Source organism: Bos javanicus, chromosome 26 (genome assembly GCF_032452875.1).
Source record: "Bos javanicus breed banteng chromosome 26, ARS-OSU_banteng_1.0, whole genome shotgun sequence".
NCBI classification, from domain to species: domain Eukaryota; kingdom Metazoa; phylum Chordata; class Mammalia; order Artiodactyla; family Bovidae; genus Bos; species Bos javanicus.
In genome coordinates, this window is record NC_083893.1 from 18,396,861 (window position 1) to 18,414,473 (window position 17,613).

The following is a 17,613-nucleotide window of genomic DNA, read 5'->3' on the forward strand; positions in this document are numbered from 1 at the left end:
AAGCTATGGTTTTTCCAGTAGTCACGTATGAATGTGAGAGTTGGACTATAACGAAGGCTAAGCACCGAAGAATTTATTTTTTTGAACTGTAGTGTTAGAGAAGACTCTTAAGGGTCCCTTGGACTGCACGAACAATCCTAAAGGAAATCAGTCCTGAATATTCACTGGAAGGACGGATGCTGAAGCTGAAACTCCAATCCTTTGGCCACCTGATGCGAAGAACTGAGTCATTTGAAAAGTCTCTGATACTGGTAAAGACTGAAGGTGAGAGGAGAAGGGGACGACAGAGGATTAGATGGATGGATGGCATCACCGACTCAATGGACATGAGTTTGGGTAAACTCTGGGAGCTGGTGATGGACAGGGAGGCCTGGCGTGCTGCAGTCCATAGGGTCGCAAAGAGTCGGACACGACTGAGCGACTGAACTAAACTGAACTGAACTAAGCCAAATACATCTAGGAGACTGTACTCATGTTTTATCTCTAAGGTTTGTATAATCTGTATTCTTATGATCCTCCACAGTGATATGTTACCTGACACAGTAAAGTAAAAGAGACTTTGCTGGTGTGATTAAGTTAAAGACCTTGCAATGGGAGAGTATCCCAGGTTATCTAAGCAGGTTCACTTATAATCATAATCACAAGGGTTCTCAGAAGCAGAGAACTTTTCCCAGCTGTGGTTAGAAGGAAACATGACTATAGTAGAAGGATCAGAGAGACACAACATTGCTAGCCTTGAAGATGGAGAAAGGGGACTACAAGCCAAGGAATAGGGGCAATCTCTAGGAGCTGGAAAAGACAAGTAAACAGATTCTCTGCTAGAACATCCAGAAAGGAGTGCATCCCTGCCAGCACCTTAGTTTTAGCCCAGTGAGATTCCTGCCAGACTTCTGACCTATAGAAATGTAAGATAACAAATTTGTGTTGTTTTAAGTCACTTTAAAAAAATCCTTCACAGTGAAGTGCAACTTCATCGTATACCTGAATTGTGTATGCTGGACCAAGGGCAAGAGAATGGGCCCAACAGATAACAGATCAGAAGGTGGGAAAGCTAAACTATGAGATGCAATGAGATCTCTGTGATCCCATCTCTCTTGCAACTTATGAGTGGTGGGCCACAAAAAGTTAACCCCATGGCAATGGTAGCAAGAGAAAAGAGTTCTGTTAGGAAGTGCACCTAGAAATTCCCCATTTTGATTCACAACTACTGCCTTACTCTTCATATTCACAACTCCTCCCAACTTATTCCCATAAAATCATGCTTTGGAACTAGTTCTTCCTCTAAATGAGGAGTATAAGAACTGATTTGAGAGATCTTTGCTCACCATTAAAAACTATTCTTTCTCCAGTTGTCCTGTGACTACTGCTCTAATTCACTTATCTAAATCTTGACTTCTAATTGATCATAATCTTTGACTTGGGCACCTAAGCCTCCAATACAACCCTGACCCTTTGTTTTCCAGGCTACTAAGCCAAAGATTCTGACCTGTGTTTCCTAATCTCCGAACTTTGGATCACACCACCCTGAATGGGTAAATTCTAGGGTGGCCTCCATGTTTACATTCTGCATAACTCCCTCTTCCTAGTGTGAATGGACTTGTGACTTGTTGCTAACCAATAAAATATTGGTGACTTGAGTGTTACTCCTGTGATGATTGGGTTACATGATATAGCTAAACAACTGTGATAAAATTATGAGATTATATTTATAATACATGATATATGTAATATATTTTATATATATGCATAAAATACATCTCAATCTCCATCTTGTTAGCACACTCTAGAGAGACTCTCCTGTTGGCCTTGCAGACTATAAAGTAAGAAGAGAGACAAACTGAAGGAAAAACTGTTAAATAAAAAGGAACTAAAACTAGCCAGAGCAACTAGGCAAGAAAAAGAAATCAAAGACAGCCAAATTTGAAAGGAGTAAAATTATCTCTATTCATAGATGATATGACCTCATATGTAGAAAACCCTAAATATTTCATAGAAAAATTGTTAGAATTGATAAATTCAGCAAAGTAGCAGGATACAAAGTCAACACACAAAAATGAGTTGTACTTCCAAACACCAACTATGAACAATCCACAAAGGAAATTAAGAAGACAACTTCATTTACATATAGCATCAAAAAGAATAAAGTACTTAGAAATTAACCAAGGAGGTAAAAGATTGGTACAATAAAAACTACAAAAATTCACTGAAAAAAATTAAAGTCAACATAACTAATGGAAAGACATCCCAGATTCATGGATTGGAAGACTTATTACTGTTAAAATGTCAATACTACCCAAAATAATCTACTGCACTCCCTATCAAGATTCCAATGATAGTTTTTATAGAAATAGAAAAATCCATCCTAAAATTCATACAGAGTCAAAGGGACCCCAAATAGCTAAAACAATATTGAGAAAGAAGAACAATGCTAGAGGACTCACATTTCCTTATTTCAAAACTTACTACAAAGCTACAGTCATCAAAACAGTATGATATTGGCATAAAGACAAACATACAGACCAACTGAACAGAAGAGGCTCCAGAAATAAACCCTCAGATGTACGGATTTTCAGTAAGAGTGACAAACAAGACTATTCAATGGGGAAAGGCAGTTTTTTTTTTAACAAATGACGCTGGGAAAACTGGATATCCACACGCAAAAGGATGAAACTGGACCACTACCTAATACCATATACAAAAATTACCAAAAATAGATAAACACAAGACATAAAACAATAAAACTATTAAAGCATAGGGCAAAAGCTTCAGAGCATTGGATCTGGCAAGGATTTCTTGCATATGTCACTAAAGGCATAGGCAACAAGAGAAAAAATGGACAAATGGGACTTCATAAAAAATTTTTTAATTTTGTGCAGCAAGACACTATTAACAAAGTAAAAGCAATCCACCCAGTGGGAAGAAATATTTTCACATCATATGTCTGATAAGTGATTAACATCTAGAATATATAAAGAATACCTACAACTCAGTAACAAAAAATAACAACCAATTCAAAAATGGGCAGGAATTCTCCGGTTGTCCAATGGTTAGGAACTGATGCTTTCACTCCTGTGGCATGGGTTCAATTCCTGGTCAGGGTAATAAGATCCCACAAGCCATGCAGCATGGCCAAAAAAGAAAAAAAGAAATGGGCAAAGGACTTGAATAGACATTTCCCCAAAGAAGATATGCAAATTAGCAATAAAGACATGATAAGGTGTTCAACATCACTAATCATTAGGAAAATGCAAATAGAAACTACAATGAGTTGCCATCTCACACCCAATAACACAGTTACAATCAAAAAAATCCCCAAAACAAAATAACAAGTGTTGTTGAGGAAGCAAAGAAATGGGAATTCTTGTGTACTGTTGGTAAGAAGGTAAAATGGTGCATCAACTATGGAAAACAGTACAGGAGTTCTGTTAAAGCATACGATCCAACAATTCCATTTCTGGGTACAGAGTCGTACCTCAGAATCCAAAGAATATTGGTTCTAGGATTTCCCCATAGATACCAAAATCCATAGATACTCAAGTCCCTTATATAAAATGGTGTATTAACAGTTTTGCATATAAGCTAAATAATCTTCCTGTATACTTTAAGTCATCTGTAGATTACTTATAATCAGATCAGATCAGATCAGTTGCTCAGTCGTGTCCAACTCTTTGCGACCCCATGAATCGCAGCACTCCAGGCCTCCCTGTCCATCACCAACTCCCGGAGTTCACTCAGACTCACGTCCATTGAGTCAGCGATGCCATCCAGCCATCTCATCCTCTGTCGTCCCCTTCTCCTCCTGCCCCCAATCCCTCCCAGCACCAGGGTCTTTTCCAATGAGTCAACTCTTCGCATGAGGTGGCCAAAGTACTGGAGTTTCAGCTTTAGCATCATTCCTTCCAAAGAAATCCCAGGGCTGAGCTCCTTCAGAATGGACTGGTTGGATCTCCTTGCAGTCCAAAGGACTCTCAAGAGTCTTCTCCAACACCACAGTTCAAAAGCATCAATTCTTCGCCGCTCAGCCTTCTTCACAGTCCAACCCTCACATCCATACATGACCACAGGAAAAACCATAGCCTTGACTAGACGAACCTTTGTTGGCAAAGTAATGTCTCTGCTTTTGAATACGCTATCTAGGTCATAACTTTCCTTCCAAGGAGTAAGCGTCTTTTAATTTCATGGCTGCGGTCACCATCTGCAGTGATTTTGGAGCCCAGAAAAATAAAGTCTGACACTGTTTCCACTGTTTTCACATCTATTTCCCATGAAGTGGTAGGACTAGATGCCATGATCTTCGTTTTCTGAATGTTGAGTTTTAAGCCAACTTTTTCACTCTCCACTTTCACTTTCATCAAGTGGCTTTTGAGTTCCTCTTCACTTTCTGCCATAAGGGTGGTGTCATCTGCATATCTGAGGTTATTGATATTTCTCCCAGCAATCTTGATTCCAGTTTGTGTTTCTTCCAGTCCAGCGTTTCTCATGATGTACTCTGCATATAAGTTAAATAAACAGGTTAACAATATACAGCCTTGACGAACTCCTTTTCCTATTTGGAACCAGTCTGTTGTTCCATGTCCACTTCAAACTGTTGCTTCCTGACCTGCATACAGATTTCTCAAGAGGCAGGTCAGGTGGTCTGGTATTCCCATCTCTTTCAGAATTTTCCACAGTTTATTGTGATCCATACAGTCAAAGGCTTTGGCATAGTCAATAAAGCAGAAATAGATGTTTTTCCGGAACTCTCTTGCTTTTTCTATGATCCAGCGGATGTTGGCAATTTGATCTCTGGTTCCTCTGCCTTTTCTAAAACCAGCTTGAACATCTGGAAGTTCATGGTTCACATATTGCTGAAGCCTGCCTTGGAGAATTTTGAGCATTACTTTACTAGCGTGTGAGATGAGTGCAATTGTGCAGTAGTTTGAGCATTCTTTGGCATTGCCTTTCTTTGGGACTGGAATGAAAACTGACCTTTTCCAGTGCTGTGGCCACTGCTGAGTTTCCCAAATTTGCTGGCATATTGAGTGCAGCACTTTCACAGCATCATCTTTCAGGATTTGGAATAGTTCAACTGGAATTCCATCACCCCCATTAGCTTTGTTCGTAGTGATGCTTTATAAGGCCCACTTGACTTCACATTCCAGGATGTCTGGCTCTAGGTCAGTGATCACACCATCGTGATTATCTGGGTCGTGAAGATCTTTTTTGTACCGTTCTTCTGTGTATTCTTGCCACCTCTTCTTAATATCTTCTGCTTCTGTTAGGTCCATACCATTTCTGTCCTTTTCGAGCTCATCTTTGCATGAAATGTTCCTTTGGTATCTCTGATTTTCTTGAAGAGATCCCTAGTCTTTCCCATTCTGTTGTTTTCCTCTATTTCTTTGCATTGATCGCTGAAGAAGGCTTTCTTATCTCTTCTTGCTATTCTTTGGAACTCTGTATTCAGATGTTTATATCTTTCCTTTTCTCCTTTGCTTTTCGCTTCTCTTCTTTTCACAGCTATTTGTAAGGCCTCCCCAGACAGCCATTTTGTTTTTTTGCATTTCTTTTCCATGGGGATGGTCTTGATCCCTGTCTCCTGTACAATGTCACGAACCTCATTCCATAGTTCATCAGGCACTCAATCAGATCTAGGCCCTTAAGTCTATTTCTCACTTCCACTGTATAATCATAAAGGATTTGATTTAGGTCATACCTGAATGGTCTAGTGGTTTTTCCTACTTTCTTCAATTTCAGTCTGAATTTCGCAATAAGGAGTTCATGGTCTGAGCCACAGTCAGTTCCTGGTCTTATTTTTGCTGACTGTATAGAGCTTCTCCATCTTTGGCTGCAAAGAATATAATCAATCTGATTTCGGTGTTGACCATCTGGTGATGTCCATGTATAGAGTCTTCTCTTGTGTTGTTGGAAGAGGGTGTTTGTTATGACCAGTGCATTTTCTTGGCAAAACTCTATTAGTCTTTGCCCTGCTTCATTCCGTATTCCAAGGCCAAATTTGCCTGTTACCCCAGGTGTTTCTTAACTTCCTACTTTTGCATTCCAGTCCCCTATAATGAAAAGGACATCTTTTTGGGGTGTTAGTTCTAAAAGGTCTTGTAGGTCTTCATAGAACCATTCAACTTCAGCTTCTTCAGCGTTACTGGTTGGGGCATAGACTTGGATTACTGTGATATTGAATGGTTTGCCTTGGAAACGAACAGAGATCATTCTGTCGTTTTTGAGATTGCATCCAAGTACAGCATTTCAGATTCTTTTGTTGACCATGATGGCCACTGCATTTCTTCTGAGGGATTCCTGCCCGCAGTAGTAGATATAATGGTCATCTGAATTAAATTCACCCATTCCAGAATACCTAATACAATATAAATGCTATGTAGTTGTAAACACAATGTAAATGATATGCCCAGGTTCAGAGAAGCATTATTCACAAGAGTTAAACATGAAGGCAACCCAAGTGCCCTCAACAGATAAGCAAAATGTGGTATATGCAATGAATGAAACGTCAGCCTTAAAAAGGAAGGAAATTCTGACACGTTACAACACTGGTGAACCTTGAAGACACGCCAAAGGAAGTAAGCCAGTCACTAACAGACAAATATTGTATGGTTGATTCCACTTTCATGACGTACTTAAAGTGGTCAAAATCAGAGACAGAAAGCAGAATGGTGGTGGCCTGGGCCAAGGGGAAGGGGTGAATGGGGGAGTAATGGTTTAATGAGTTTTAGTCTTTTAACTAAACTAACTTTATTGTTTAATGGCATTTTAGTTTAGGAAGATGAAAGGAGTTCAAGAGATGGATGGTGGTGATGGTTTGCACAACAGTATGAATGTAATTAATACCACTGGCCTGTACACATATAGTAAATGTTGTCATATGTATTTTACCAATTTTTTTTTTTTAAGAAAGGCAAAAAAAGGAACCAGAACGGAGTGGTCTTAAAAATTCTCAGCTTTTCCAGATGGCAAAAGACATTAAAATTAAGAAATTCACCATCAGGAAAGTACACTCTAAAGAAAAGACCAAGGATGTGACTGTAAAACCTTTTGCTAAAACACTGGAAACATCAAAAGGTCAAAAATATTCAGTTACACAAAGAGCCCTTTCAAAAGGATAAAGGGGTGCCTCCCAGAGCCTCTCAATACAACCAGAGGGCCTCCCGGAAGCTGAAAGGTACTGTCCCTCAGCCTTCTCAGCAGGAGTCCATGGAAGAGAAGGGTTTATCTTCAAATTTATCTTCTGAGTGAATCTCACTAAAATCCACAGAGACCCACAAAGCTATTAAGAAAATCACATTGGCAGAAACAGTGCTAGTGTGCACTAAAAACGACTAGGAATACAAGATGAAAGGAGGCTGTCAAATCCCAACCGGCAGGAAGCAGGCAGGATAAAACTACTGCTCTGCTTCCAGCATCTGCTGTTTTTCATGAAAAAGGAAGGATGACTCAAAGGGTAGAGCCCACAGGCCAGGAGGCAGAGACCTGCTCAGCTCTCAGGCACCTTCACATTCTTCCCTACCCAGGTCGTTCCCTCTCAGTTTTACCACTGTCTGTTTGGTTCCCAGTTCCAGTCAGGGCCTTTCTTATTTAGCCATCTTTACAGCCCTCTCAGGATCCCACCTTGCTCCATCTCTTTATCTTCTCACTATCCAAATCCCATTTATTACCTACCTTAAAAAGTTTCTGAGAGTGTTTAATCATAAAAGCCATCCCATCATTTAATTTTGTGATATTCTCTTGAAGGTCATTTGCAGTGGCCTATTTAGAGCAAAAGAAAGCAAAAAAAAGAGATGAAGAACTGGGAAGTGGAAGGCAGATACTCCCATTTACTTATTAATAAGCTAATTTTTTCAAATGTATGATAGCATCTATCACCAAGAAAGCCGACTCTACTACAGTGTTTAATTCTGGAAAGACTTTTTGGCTCAGCAGGTTTCCACTTGAAACGATACAACCTAGGAAGAACCATGTGTCCCTGAAGTGACCAGGAAATCCAAGAGAACCAATTTTCCTCTTCTAATTCTGCCTGAGAATTAGACATGTATGCTGAAGATCATCTTTCCTGGGAAAAGGGACAAGAAGAATAGAATCCATACCAGTCACCGAGAACATTGCTCTTCAGAGAAACTAGTTTCTCCAAAGACAAAAGAGAATTGTCACTACAAATTGATGTTAAAGGTGACATCCGTTTCTTAAAAATAGTCAAATGGTCACTGAGTCCCTTCTCTTGTTTCCCCTGCCTCTTTTTAAGCACTTCAGCGTCTCTACTATCCCAAAGCCTGCATTCTCAACATGTATCTTTGTTACTTAATGTTTGTGTGTTCTAAGACCTCTTAACTTTATAGTCATATCACTTGTTTATTTTCAGTCTCATTGAGCTGGTTCTAAAACTCTTTTAGGTATGAGGTTTTATGCCCTTAACATGGACAAATCTTGGTATGTCTTTTTCCTCTCATATCCCTCCCCACAGCAACCTTCCTCTGGGCAGAAGCTCTGTTTTATGAATGGACAGGAATATGAAACTAACGGCTTCCAGGTCAAGAATTAGTTCAGTCTTTCCGCCATCCTTCCGTGCCGCCAGAATGGTGCGCATGAATGTCCTGGCTGACACGCTCAAGAGTATCAACAATGCCGAGAAGAGAGGCAAACACCAGGTCCTTATTAGGCCGTGCTCCAAAGTCATCGTCAGGTTTCTAACAGTGATGAAGCGTGGTTACATTGGCGAATTTGAAATCACTGATGATCACAGGGCTGGGAAAATTGTTGTGAACCTCACAGGCAGGCTAAATAAGTGTGGAGTGATCAGCCCCAGATTTGATGTGCAACTCAAAGATCTAGAAAAATGGTGGAAGAACCTGCTCCCATCCCGTCAGTTTGGTTTCATTGTACTGACAACCTCAGCTGGCCTCATGGAACATGAAGAAGCAAGACAAAAACATACAGGAGGGAAAATCCTTGGATTCTTTTTCTAGGGATGTAGTACATACAAGTAAAATGCCTCAGAGGAAAAAAAAAAAAATTAGTTCAAAAGACTATACAATTTACTTCTCATGTAAGTCACTAGGAAGGCCATGGTCTCAGTTAAAGAAGCACATTCAGGATATATACATATCTACGGCTGAGTCCCTTCACTGTTTGCCTGAAACTACCAGAACATTGTTAATCGGCTCTATCTCAATACAAAATAAAAAGCTGAAAGTTGAAAAAAAAAAAAAGAAGGACATTCAGCTTTCTCTAAGGAGAGTACGTCTACAGGACATAGGAAAGTTAGGACGAGGCAGTATCGCTCTATCTAAAAGCTCAGGGCTGCCATCCTGTGAGATCACACAGCTCTGGTTTAAATTCACACCATTTGATCTTCAGAAATCAATTTGATTTCCCAAGAAGGCTTTCATGTTATGAAGGAGTTTACATTGACCACCCAACATGAGTATTCCGGTATATTTAGTAGCTATAATCTTCCACTAAGAGTTTCCACTGAAATTGTAATTCAGGTTTATCAGATTGATTTATAAGCGAGATTAACAGGAATTGGCGGTTTGATAACTCTTAAATGATCTAACAAAGTAAGTTCCTAACCTAATAAAGCTGAAGACCAGAACTTGGACCCTTGATAACCACACGAAGTACAGCTATAGGATGAGGCCCAGCTCAAGAAAACCAAGCAGTCTTTCTGTTCCCCCGACACTTACATTTTTGGGCCATAAGACATGAGGTGCAAACATAAGGGCAAGGTTATAGGCGGACATCTTATTCTTGTCTTGTTTCTTTGCTGTCTGGTACAGGAGATCAAGCAGTAACTTCAGCAAGTTACGATTGGGTGGAGGGAGAATGAGGAAGAGCAACTGAAGAGCCTCGATTTGCCGTTCCTTATCTGGTACACTGGTCTTGTTTCCTTTATCATCAAACTGCATCAAATCTTGAGGATAAAAGAGACGATTGTAAGGGATGGAAAATATACAAGAAAAAAAAAAATCAATGTTCCTACTATGTATCATCCTCCAATAAGAGAAAGGAAAAAAAGAATCAAGTATAAACAGAGATTATAGCAAAATATAATAACAAAATCATATCAATATAATTTAATAATAAAAAGACAAAAACCCAGTTAAAAATAGGCAAAAGACTTAAACATTCCTTCAAATAAGATATATAAGCGGCCAATAAGCATTTGTATACTCGGTATCATTAGCTATCAGAGAAATGTAAATCAAAACCCCAATGAGATACTACTTCATAATCAGTGGTGTGAGTGAAGTCACTCAGTCGTGTCCAACTCTTTGCAACCCCGTGGACTGTAGCCCACCAGGCTCCTTCGTCCATGGGATTCTCCAGGCAAGAACACTGGAGTGGGTTGCCATTTCCTTCTCCAGGGGATCTTCCGGACCCAGGGATTGAACCCAGTTCTCCCATATTGCAGGCAGACGCCTTAACCTCTGAGCCACCAGGGCAGACCCCAATCACTGGTGTGGCTATAGTCAAAAAGACTGACAATAACAAGTGCTGGCAAGAATGCTAAGAAAATTAAACTCTTCTACAGGGACTTCCCTGGCAGTCCAGTGGTTAAGCCTCTGCGCTTTCACTGTAGGGGGCGCAGGTTTGATCACTGGTTGGGGAACTAAGATTCCACATGCCATACAGTGGAGCCAAAAAAAACCCCACCACTCTCCTACATTGCTGGTGGGAATGTAAAAAATGGTATGGCTACTGTGGAAAACAACTTGGCAGTTCCTCAAAAAGTTAAACATAGAGTTATCATATGACGTAGTAATTCCATTCCCAGTTATATACTCAAGAGAAATGAAAACAGTCCACACATATCTCTGATAATGCCACCCCCTTCACACTTCCTCAACAAGATATTTTACTGCTAAAAAACTATGAGAGTGAATCATGACCTGATACCAGGATGATCCAGGTATCAGAGTCAGAATCATGGCTCCTTACAGAGTCAGAATCATGGCTTCTTCTCTCACAGGCTATACAGGTTATCAATTAAAAACTGTCCCTGTTGCTGCTGCTGCTAAGTCGCTTCAGTCGTGTCCGACTCTGTGCGACTCCATAGATGGCAGCCCGCCAGGCTCCCCCGTCCCTGGGATTCTCCAGGCAAGAACACTGGAGTGGGTTGCCATTTCCTTCACTAATGCATGAAAGTGAAAAGTGAAAGTGAAGTCGCTCAGTCGTGTCCGATTCTTAGCGACCCCATGGACTGCAGCCTACCAGGCTCCTCCATCCATGGGATTTTCCAGGCAAGAGTACTGGAGTGGGGTGCCATCGCCTTCTCCCTAGATCATCAGAATTTCAAAAGACACTGAAAAACATTTGGGTATAATTCATGTAGACCTGAAAATGATTACAGTGTGTTATTGAAGCTGTTTAACTTCAATTATAATTCCAGGTTTAGGAAAGGCAAATAATATCTCTAGACTGTTTCCTGTTAATACGAAATTGAAAACAAAAATCCCTGCCTGTTATCAGTAAGGCATGTCAAATGCTACACCTGTGCCACACCTTAGTGTGATCTCAAAGACCAGTGAATCATGGGGTGGTGGAGGGGAAGTTTCAGATACTGTACTAAATTAACTCAACAGGAAAGCAAACAGAACAGGCATTATTCATGTTAACCCTTATAAAAAGAACTTATCAATATTTTCTATATCTTTTTCAAAGATCCAAAAACTTTTATTTCTCCCCCCAAAAAACTGTGATGATATCAAGTGTTAGTTGCTCCGGCGTGCCCAACTCTTTGCAACCCCATGGACCACAGCCCACCAGGCTCCTCTGTCCATGGGATTTTCCAGGCAAGAATACTGGAATGGGTTGCCATTTCCTTCTCCAGGGGATCTTCCCGACCCAGGGATGGAATCCGGATCTCCTGCACTGCAGGCAGATTCTTTACCGACTGAGCTACGAGGGAAGCCAAAACAACTATAAAGCTGTATAATATTCTAGAAATATTTTCTCATTTGTATCATCTAAATTGTTCCTGGAAGTGCTAACAAAATCTAATCTTACTTTAGAAATTCAAAACCTATTTTTTTCTAAGCGGTAAAAATTATTCAAAAGAAAAAAACCTTCTATTTCTTTTCCTTAAGATTAGAAGCAAGAGAGAAAGGCTCAAGGGTAGAAAACTAGGTAAATACAGTATGGACGTTGATGCTGTGTGCACTTAGAGTCTATAGCAGCACAACTGCTGTGCAATTTAAGAATGAATTCCTTACCACACAGGCATAAAAGGAAAAGAGGCAACTGTTTATGAGCTGAAAATGGAACATTCTGCAAGACACAGTAAATTAAAAAAGCAAACCACAGAACCATGTGTATAACACCCTACCATTACATAAAAAGAGAGAAAAGAAATATATGCAGGTATTTGTAAGTGTCTAAAATCTCTCTGTAAGGATACATTAGAAATCAATAGTACTGGTTCTCTCTTGGAAGAAAAACTGAGTACCAGGGAACAGAGATGGAAAAGAGGCTTTTCACTGGATGCTCTTGGAACCTTTTGAATTTTAATTCATAAGAATGTATTGCCTATTTAGAAAACAAGCAAAATTATTTTTTAAAGAGCAAATTTTCAACAGTAGAGATGATCTCAACTGAGGCATATTAATACTTAGCAAAAGTTCCAAACCAAGGCAAATACATCAAAACTGTGACCATTGACTTGGGTGTGTCAATCAATCCAGTGAAAAGCATACATTAATTAAACAACTAAAATGTTCAAAGCACAATGCTAGGATCCATCAGGAACACAAAAATAAACAAAACCCAGACTGTATCTTCAAAGAAGTTTATTTGACAAAAAAATTTGACTAAATCAAACGTAACTAGCCAATGCTTATGAGTATTCAGAAAGCCCAGAACTATCATGAAGTCTTAACCAATATTAGCAGAAGTTACAAACAACACAATATTATTGTTTACAAACAACAGAATATTCTGTGGGTTACAAAAATATTCCAGATGACTTTACTAAATTGAAATAAATGTACCTACAGCCCCTTCTCACCTCCAATACTCACCAGCAATTTTGAGGTGTGCGTGAAAATGTTTATGTGTCAGCAGGGGCTCAGGTAACTCTCCTAGAAACATCTTCAGCAAGGTAGCAACATCATTTGAGTGAAACTCCCCTGATTCCAAGTCAATATCAGTTCCATTATTGAGAGCATCTCTTAAAATCTGCTGTCGGACACTATTCCCTGGTACTCTAAACAAACCCTCTACTCGTAAGTCTGTTCGGCATGGAAGAAGAACAGAGGACAGGAAAAAAGAAACAGAGAATTATGATTAAAATAAGTCATCTAAAAGACCACTTTATATTTGAAAGACCCTTACAAAACCCTGAAGGAGGTTTTGCCTTTCTTCTCAGAGGAGCTGAGACCTACTGACCCCTGGGGAAACTTATCTGAACATCCCTGAGCACCCAGAGATCTTCCAGGCTGAGAGATGGTCCACCCAGGAGTCACTGAACCTCCTGAGGCACATCTGGAGACTGAATTTTATCCGGTTTTTTTTTAACTCCTATTGAAATATAGTTGATTTAAAATGTTGTGTTAGCTTCAGGCATACAGCAAAGTGAGATATATATATATATGAACGTTGCTCAGTCGTGTCCGACTCTTTGCGACCCCATGGACTACACAGTCCATGGAATTCTCCAGGCCAGGATACTGGAGTGGGTAGCCTTTCCCTTCTCCAAGGGATCTTCCCAACCCAGTGATCAAACCCAGGTCTCCCACATTGCAGGCAGATTCTTTACCAGCTGACCACAAGGGAAACCCATATATATATACATATATATATATGTATGTATGTATTAGATTATTTTGCATTATAGGTTATTACAAAATATTAAGTATAGTTCCCTGTGCTATGCAGTAGGTCCTTGTTGGTTATCTATTTTATATATAATAGAGCTTGAAAAATAAGTTGGAAGGAAAGCCACGTCTTCCTGAAGTCCCCTTCCCATGAGCCATCCCAGACTTTGTTGGAGGGGCTGAGTTTATCTGTGGAGGTACATTGCTCCTATAAACAGTTTCCCAGCCTAAAATGAATCGAGGGTCTCTGCACTACCCCAGGAATTAGAACTCTAATCTGTCAGATCACCTTTCCATCTAACAGACTGCCAGAAGCTCAGTCATTCCAACTTAAGGATGCTTCCCTTCAACCTAGATTCTAAACTAATCTAAGGGTTAAAAAAGATGAGACACATTGTTTCAGTTTGATCTGGTAGAAGCATGAGAGGTCCTGTTTTCAGCTTAAGTATGTATTTCTCTGAATAGCTCCTTAATTCAGGTTTCCAAGTTGAAATGCCTACCAGCCACTCTGGCAACAGTAAATGAATGAACAGGAACCCTAACAAACTGGTAAGCACCCACCTGTGCTCCAGATGACTGTGTCCCAAGAGGCCACAGGGCTCAAGTATGCTAGATCTTCCTGTTATCCAAAGAAAGCTGAAAACCTGGACTTTTCCCATTTTAAAAGACTGGAAACTAGTTTTATTTTTAACTTAATCAGCCAAACAAAACATGAAAATAGATAACTTAAGCCCTTAGGCTGTCAGTTTGTAACCTCTGCTCTAGCTCCCAGCACAGTGTCCCAGGTAGAGCAAGCCAAAAATAACCATTAGTGTTGAATTCATCATGGCATCACATAAAGCCACACATTTTATATACACTCAGCTGTGCCAAGTACTTAAAGCAATGACATATCCAGTATGACTACTAAAAAAGTGAAAAGGGAATTAAGTTGAGTGTGTTTTAATCAGAGAATTCTAGAGTTCAAAGGTATCTTTGGTGATAAATTATTATCCCTGGAATAAATGTTGAGACTCTTTAGAAGCAATGTATTTTTTCCAGAAGATGCGCCTCTCTCAATCCAGGGCAAAATGTGATTTCATAGACACTATATAATGTGTGTGTGTGTATGTGTGAGTGTGTGTGTGTGTGAGAGTATAAAGCAAATCAATACATGAGATGAAATTTATAAGGAAATATATTGAGAAACATGCCACCTGAAATTATCATTGATTAATTAGCGTCTTTGCTAATGGTTAACTGACACCTACTAACTCAAGGATATTAAGCTCCCAACAGAAAACTGACAACTGTTCATTAACAAAGAATTAAAAAATTTCAAGTAGTCTTACTCTTGTGTAGATATTCAATCAGTTGGTATATCTGGGCAATGCCTTCCTCTGTCAGTGGGGATCCAAAGACTACTCCTTTTTCTGAAAAAAGCCATACAATAGAACAAGGCTATATTTTCCACAAACATTACAAAATCAGCATATTTAAAATCAGCATACCCCTCAAGCATCCTGTGTCACAGTTGAGCAAGTATGTTCACATGGTCAGTACAAAAAAACTTTAGAGTTGGAAGTACATCAGAAAATGTAATCAGGGAGAGGGAGAGGGTGGGATGATTTGGGAGAATGGCATTGAAATACGTATAATATCATATAGGAAACGAGTCACCAGTCCAGGTTCGATGCACGATACTGGATGCTTGGGGCTGGTACACCGGGACGACCCAGAGGGATGGTATGGGGAGGGAGGAGGGAGGAGGGTTCGGGATGGGCAATACGTGTATACCTGTGGTGGATTCACTTAGATATTTGGCAAAACCAATACAATATTGTAAAGTTTAAAAATAAAATAAAATTAAAAAAAGAAAAAAGAAAATGCAATCAGAACATCTTTCAATCAACTCTGCAAGTTTAATCTTACATAGTAGGTTCCCTGAAGGCAAAGACCATCTTCTTCTTTAATTAACAATACTTGGAATATTGATATTTAATTTAAAAACAAACAAAAAATAGAACTTATACCCATGATTATTAGAACATGATAGATTATCCACTAGAGCTGGTATAGGGTCTAACCTGTTATGTTTAAACTTTTTTGCTGCCCTTGGGATTTCCTTATATTTAATAAAACAAAATGGAATCTCTTTCACATCTTATCAAAAACAGTGTTAATAATCATAATTTATAGTATATAAAACTAATAACTTATTTCTGAGAAGGCTTTTTGATTCATAAGTATTAATATTTACCTTATCAAAGCATTCTATGGAATGAAAACATTAGAGAACTACTGCAATAAAACTACTGCAATAAAAAAATGGTCAAACTTTCTTTACTGTAGTCACCAGCTGTATAACTTTGTTCTTTTAATATTTTTAGTATAGTATTAATAGAGCATGAAAATCAAGGTGCTCCTGATAACTATGTAAACGAATCATGCTATTTTCTGGAGACTGATATATATGCTTTAATTAATCTAGGTAATTTTTATAATTTTTATCAATGTTACTTAAAGTTTTACTATTCATGTAATGAAAAAAATGACTAAAAAAATGCTTTACAATAATAGTAACTCCTCCACGAATGTGCAAATGTTTGGAGTAGAGCCCAGGAAGCAACTGAGACCTGCCCCCTTCACAGACACAATTCCTACCCTTTCGCTTGAGAGACATTAGAGACCGGAAGAATCCTGATGCCGGGCCTGCCCCACCAGGCAACTTAAGGTCCTCTTCTCCCATTAGCTGAGCCAACTCAGTTCCAGGTAGATCAATAAGTCTTGTAATATTGCTGACCACCAACTCAGTGAACACCTCAGGTTTCTCATGTCGGAGTTTCTCCACAAAAAAGTCAGGATTGAAGATAATGGGCTGACTTTGAAGGGAAGAGTCATTGCAGATGACAAAGTTGCAGATAGCTTCACTGAAAACAATGAAACAGAAGAATCTTTGAGGGGATCATTTTTGTATGCGTTTTTCATTCCCTCTCAACAACACAATTATTCATTCTTTCTGTGGGCTCATCTACATATACCAGTCTTTTGAAAACCTAATACTTAATCTGTTGACTGCACAAAGGAGACAAGCTGGACTCGCTGCTGTTTAGGTTATACCCACATAGATACTCAGAAATTTAGTTTAAAGAAAAGACATCAGATAGCCTCTATGGTATGACCTGAATTTGCCTCTTAATTTTACACATTCAGTCTACAAGAAGATAAGACCCTTACAGCCTCCTGAGTCTAACAGTAGTTTAGAATTGGCAGCCACAGAGACCACATTTCCTTATTAAAAGTTAAACCCTAAACCATCATCATTGTTAAATACTTCTAAAACATTAGACCTGCAACTGTTCCCCCTAACATGGCAATGGGCAATCATTAAATTAAGGCCTTCTTGAGTGCACATGTTCAGTCACCTCAGTCACGTCTGACTCTGTGTGACCCTAGGGACTGTAGCCTGCCAGGCTCCTCTCTCCATGGGATTCTCCAGGCAAGAATAATGGAGTGGGTTGTCAAGCCCTCCTCCAGATCTTCCCAACCCAGGTATTGCAACTGTGTCTCCTGGGTCTCCAGCATTGCCTCTCCTGCGTCTCCTGCATTGCAGGCAGATTCTTTACCACTGAGCCACCAGGGAAGCCCCCTCTCAGGAGTACAGCCAGCATATGGTATTTCCCATCTGGTGATCAACTGCTGATAGTACCACAGTCAGGCTACTCGCAAATGCCACAGAAACCACGGGACAGTAAGCATGAGGCTACTGAAGAGACAAAACTATATCTAGTATAATAGACATTTCGAAGACATTTACTCT

General features: G+C 39.5%; 2 protein-coding genes across 4 annotated transcripts in view; one reads left to right on the plus strand and one right to left on the minus strand.

Moving 5' to 3' along the window:
• ARHGAP19 (Rho GTPase activating protein 19) overlaps positions 1-17,613 on the minus strand; it is a 67,886-nt gene that overhangs the window by 22,540 nt on the left and 27,733 nt on the right. For 2 of the 3 annotated variants that reach the window (XM_061402972.1, XM_061402969.1), the window contains exons 2-6: positions 16,458-16,747; positions 15,146-15,226; positions 13,020-13,229; positions 9,687-9,913; positions 7,666-7,752 (exon numbers count right to left, since the gene is read on the minus strand). In XM_061402972.1, the coding sequence (XP_061258956.1) occupies positions 7,666-7,752; positions 9,687-9,913; positions 13,020-13,229; positions 15,146-15,226; positions 16,458-16,747 (895 nt within the window). The remainder of the gene's footprint in view (positions 1-7,665; positions 7,753-9,686; positions 9,914-13,019; positions 13,230-15,145; positions 15,227-16,457; positions 16,748-17,613) is intronic. The other variant, XM_061402971.1, reaches the window with a different exon arrangement.
• LOC133239235 (small ribosomal subunit protein uS8-like) lies at positions 8,491-9,246 on the plus strand. The gene has a single exon (XM_061402973.1). The coding sequence runs from the start codon at positions 8,499-8,501 to the stop codon at positions 8,964-8,966; it is 468 nt and encodes a 155-aa protein (XP_061258957.1). The 5' UTR covers positions 8,491-8,498; the 3' UTR covers positions 8,967-9,246.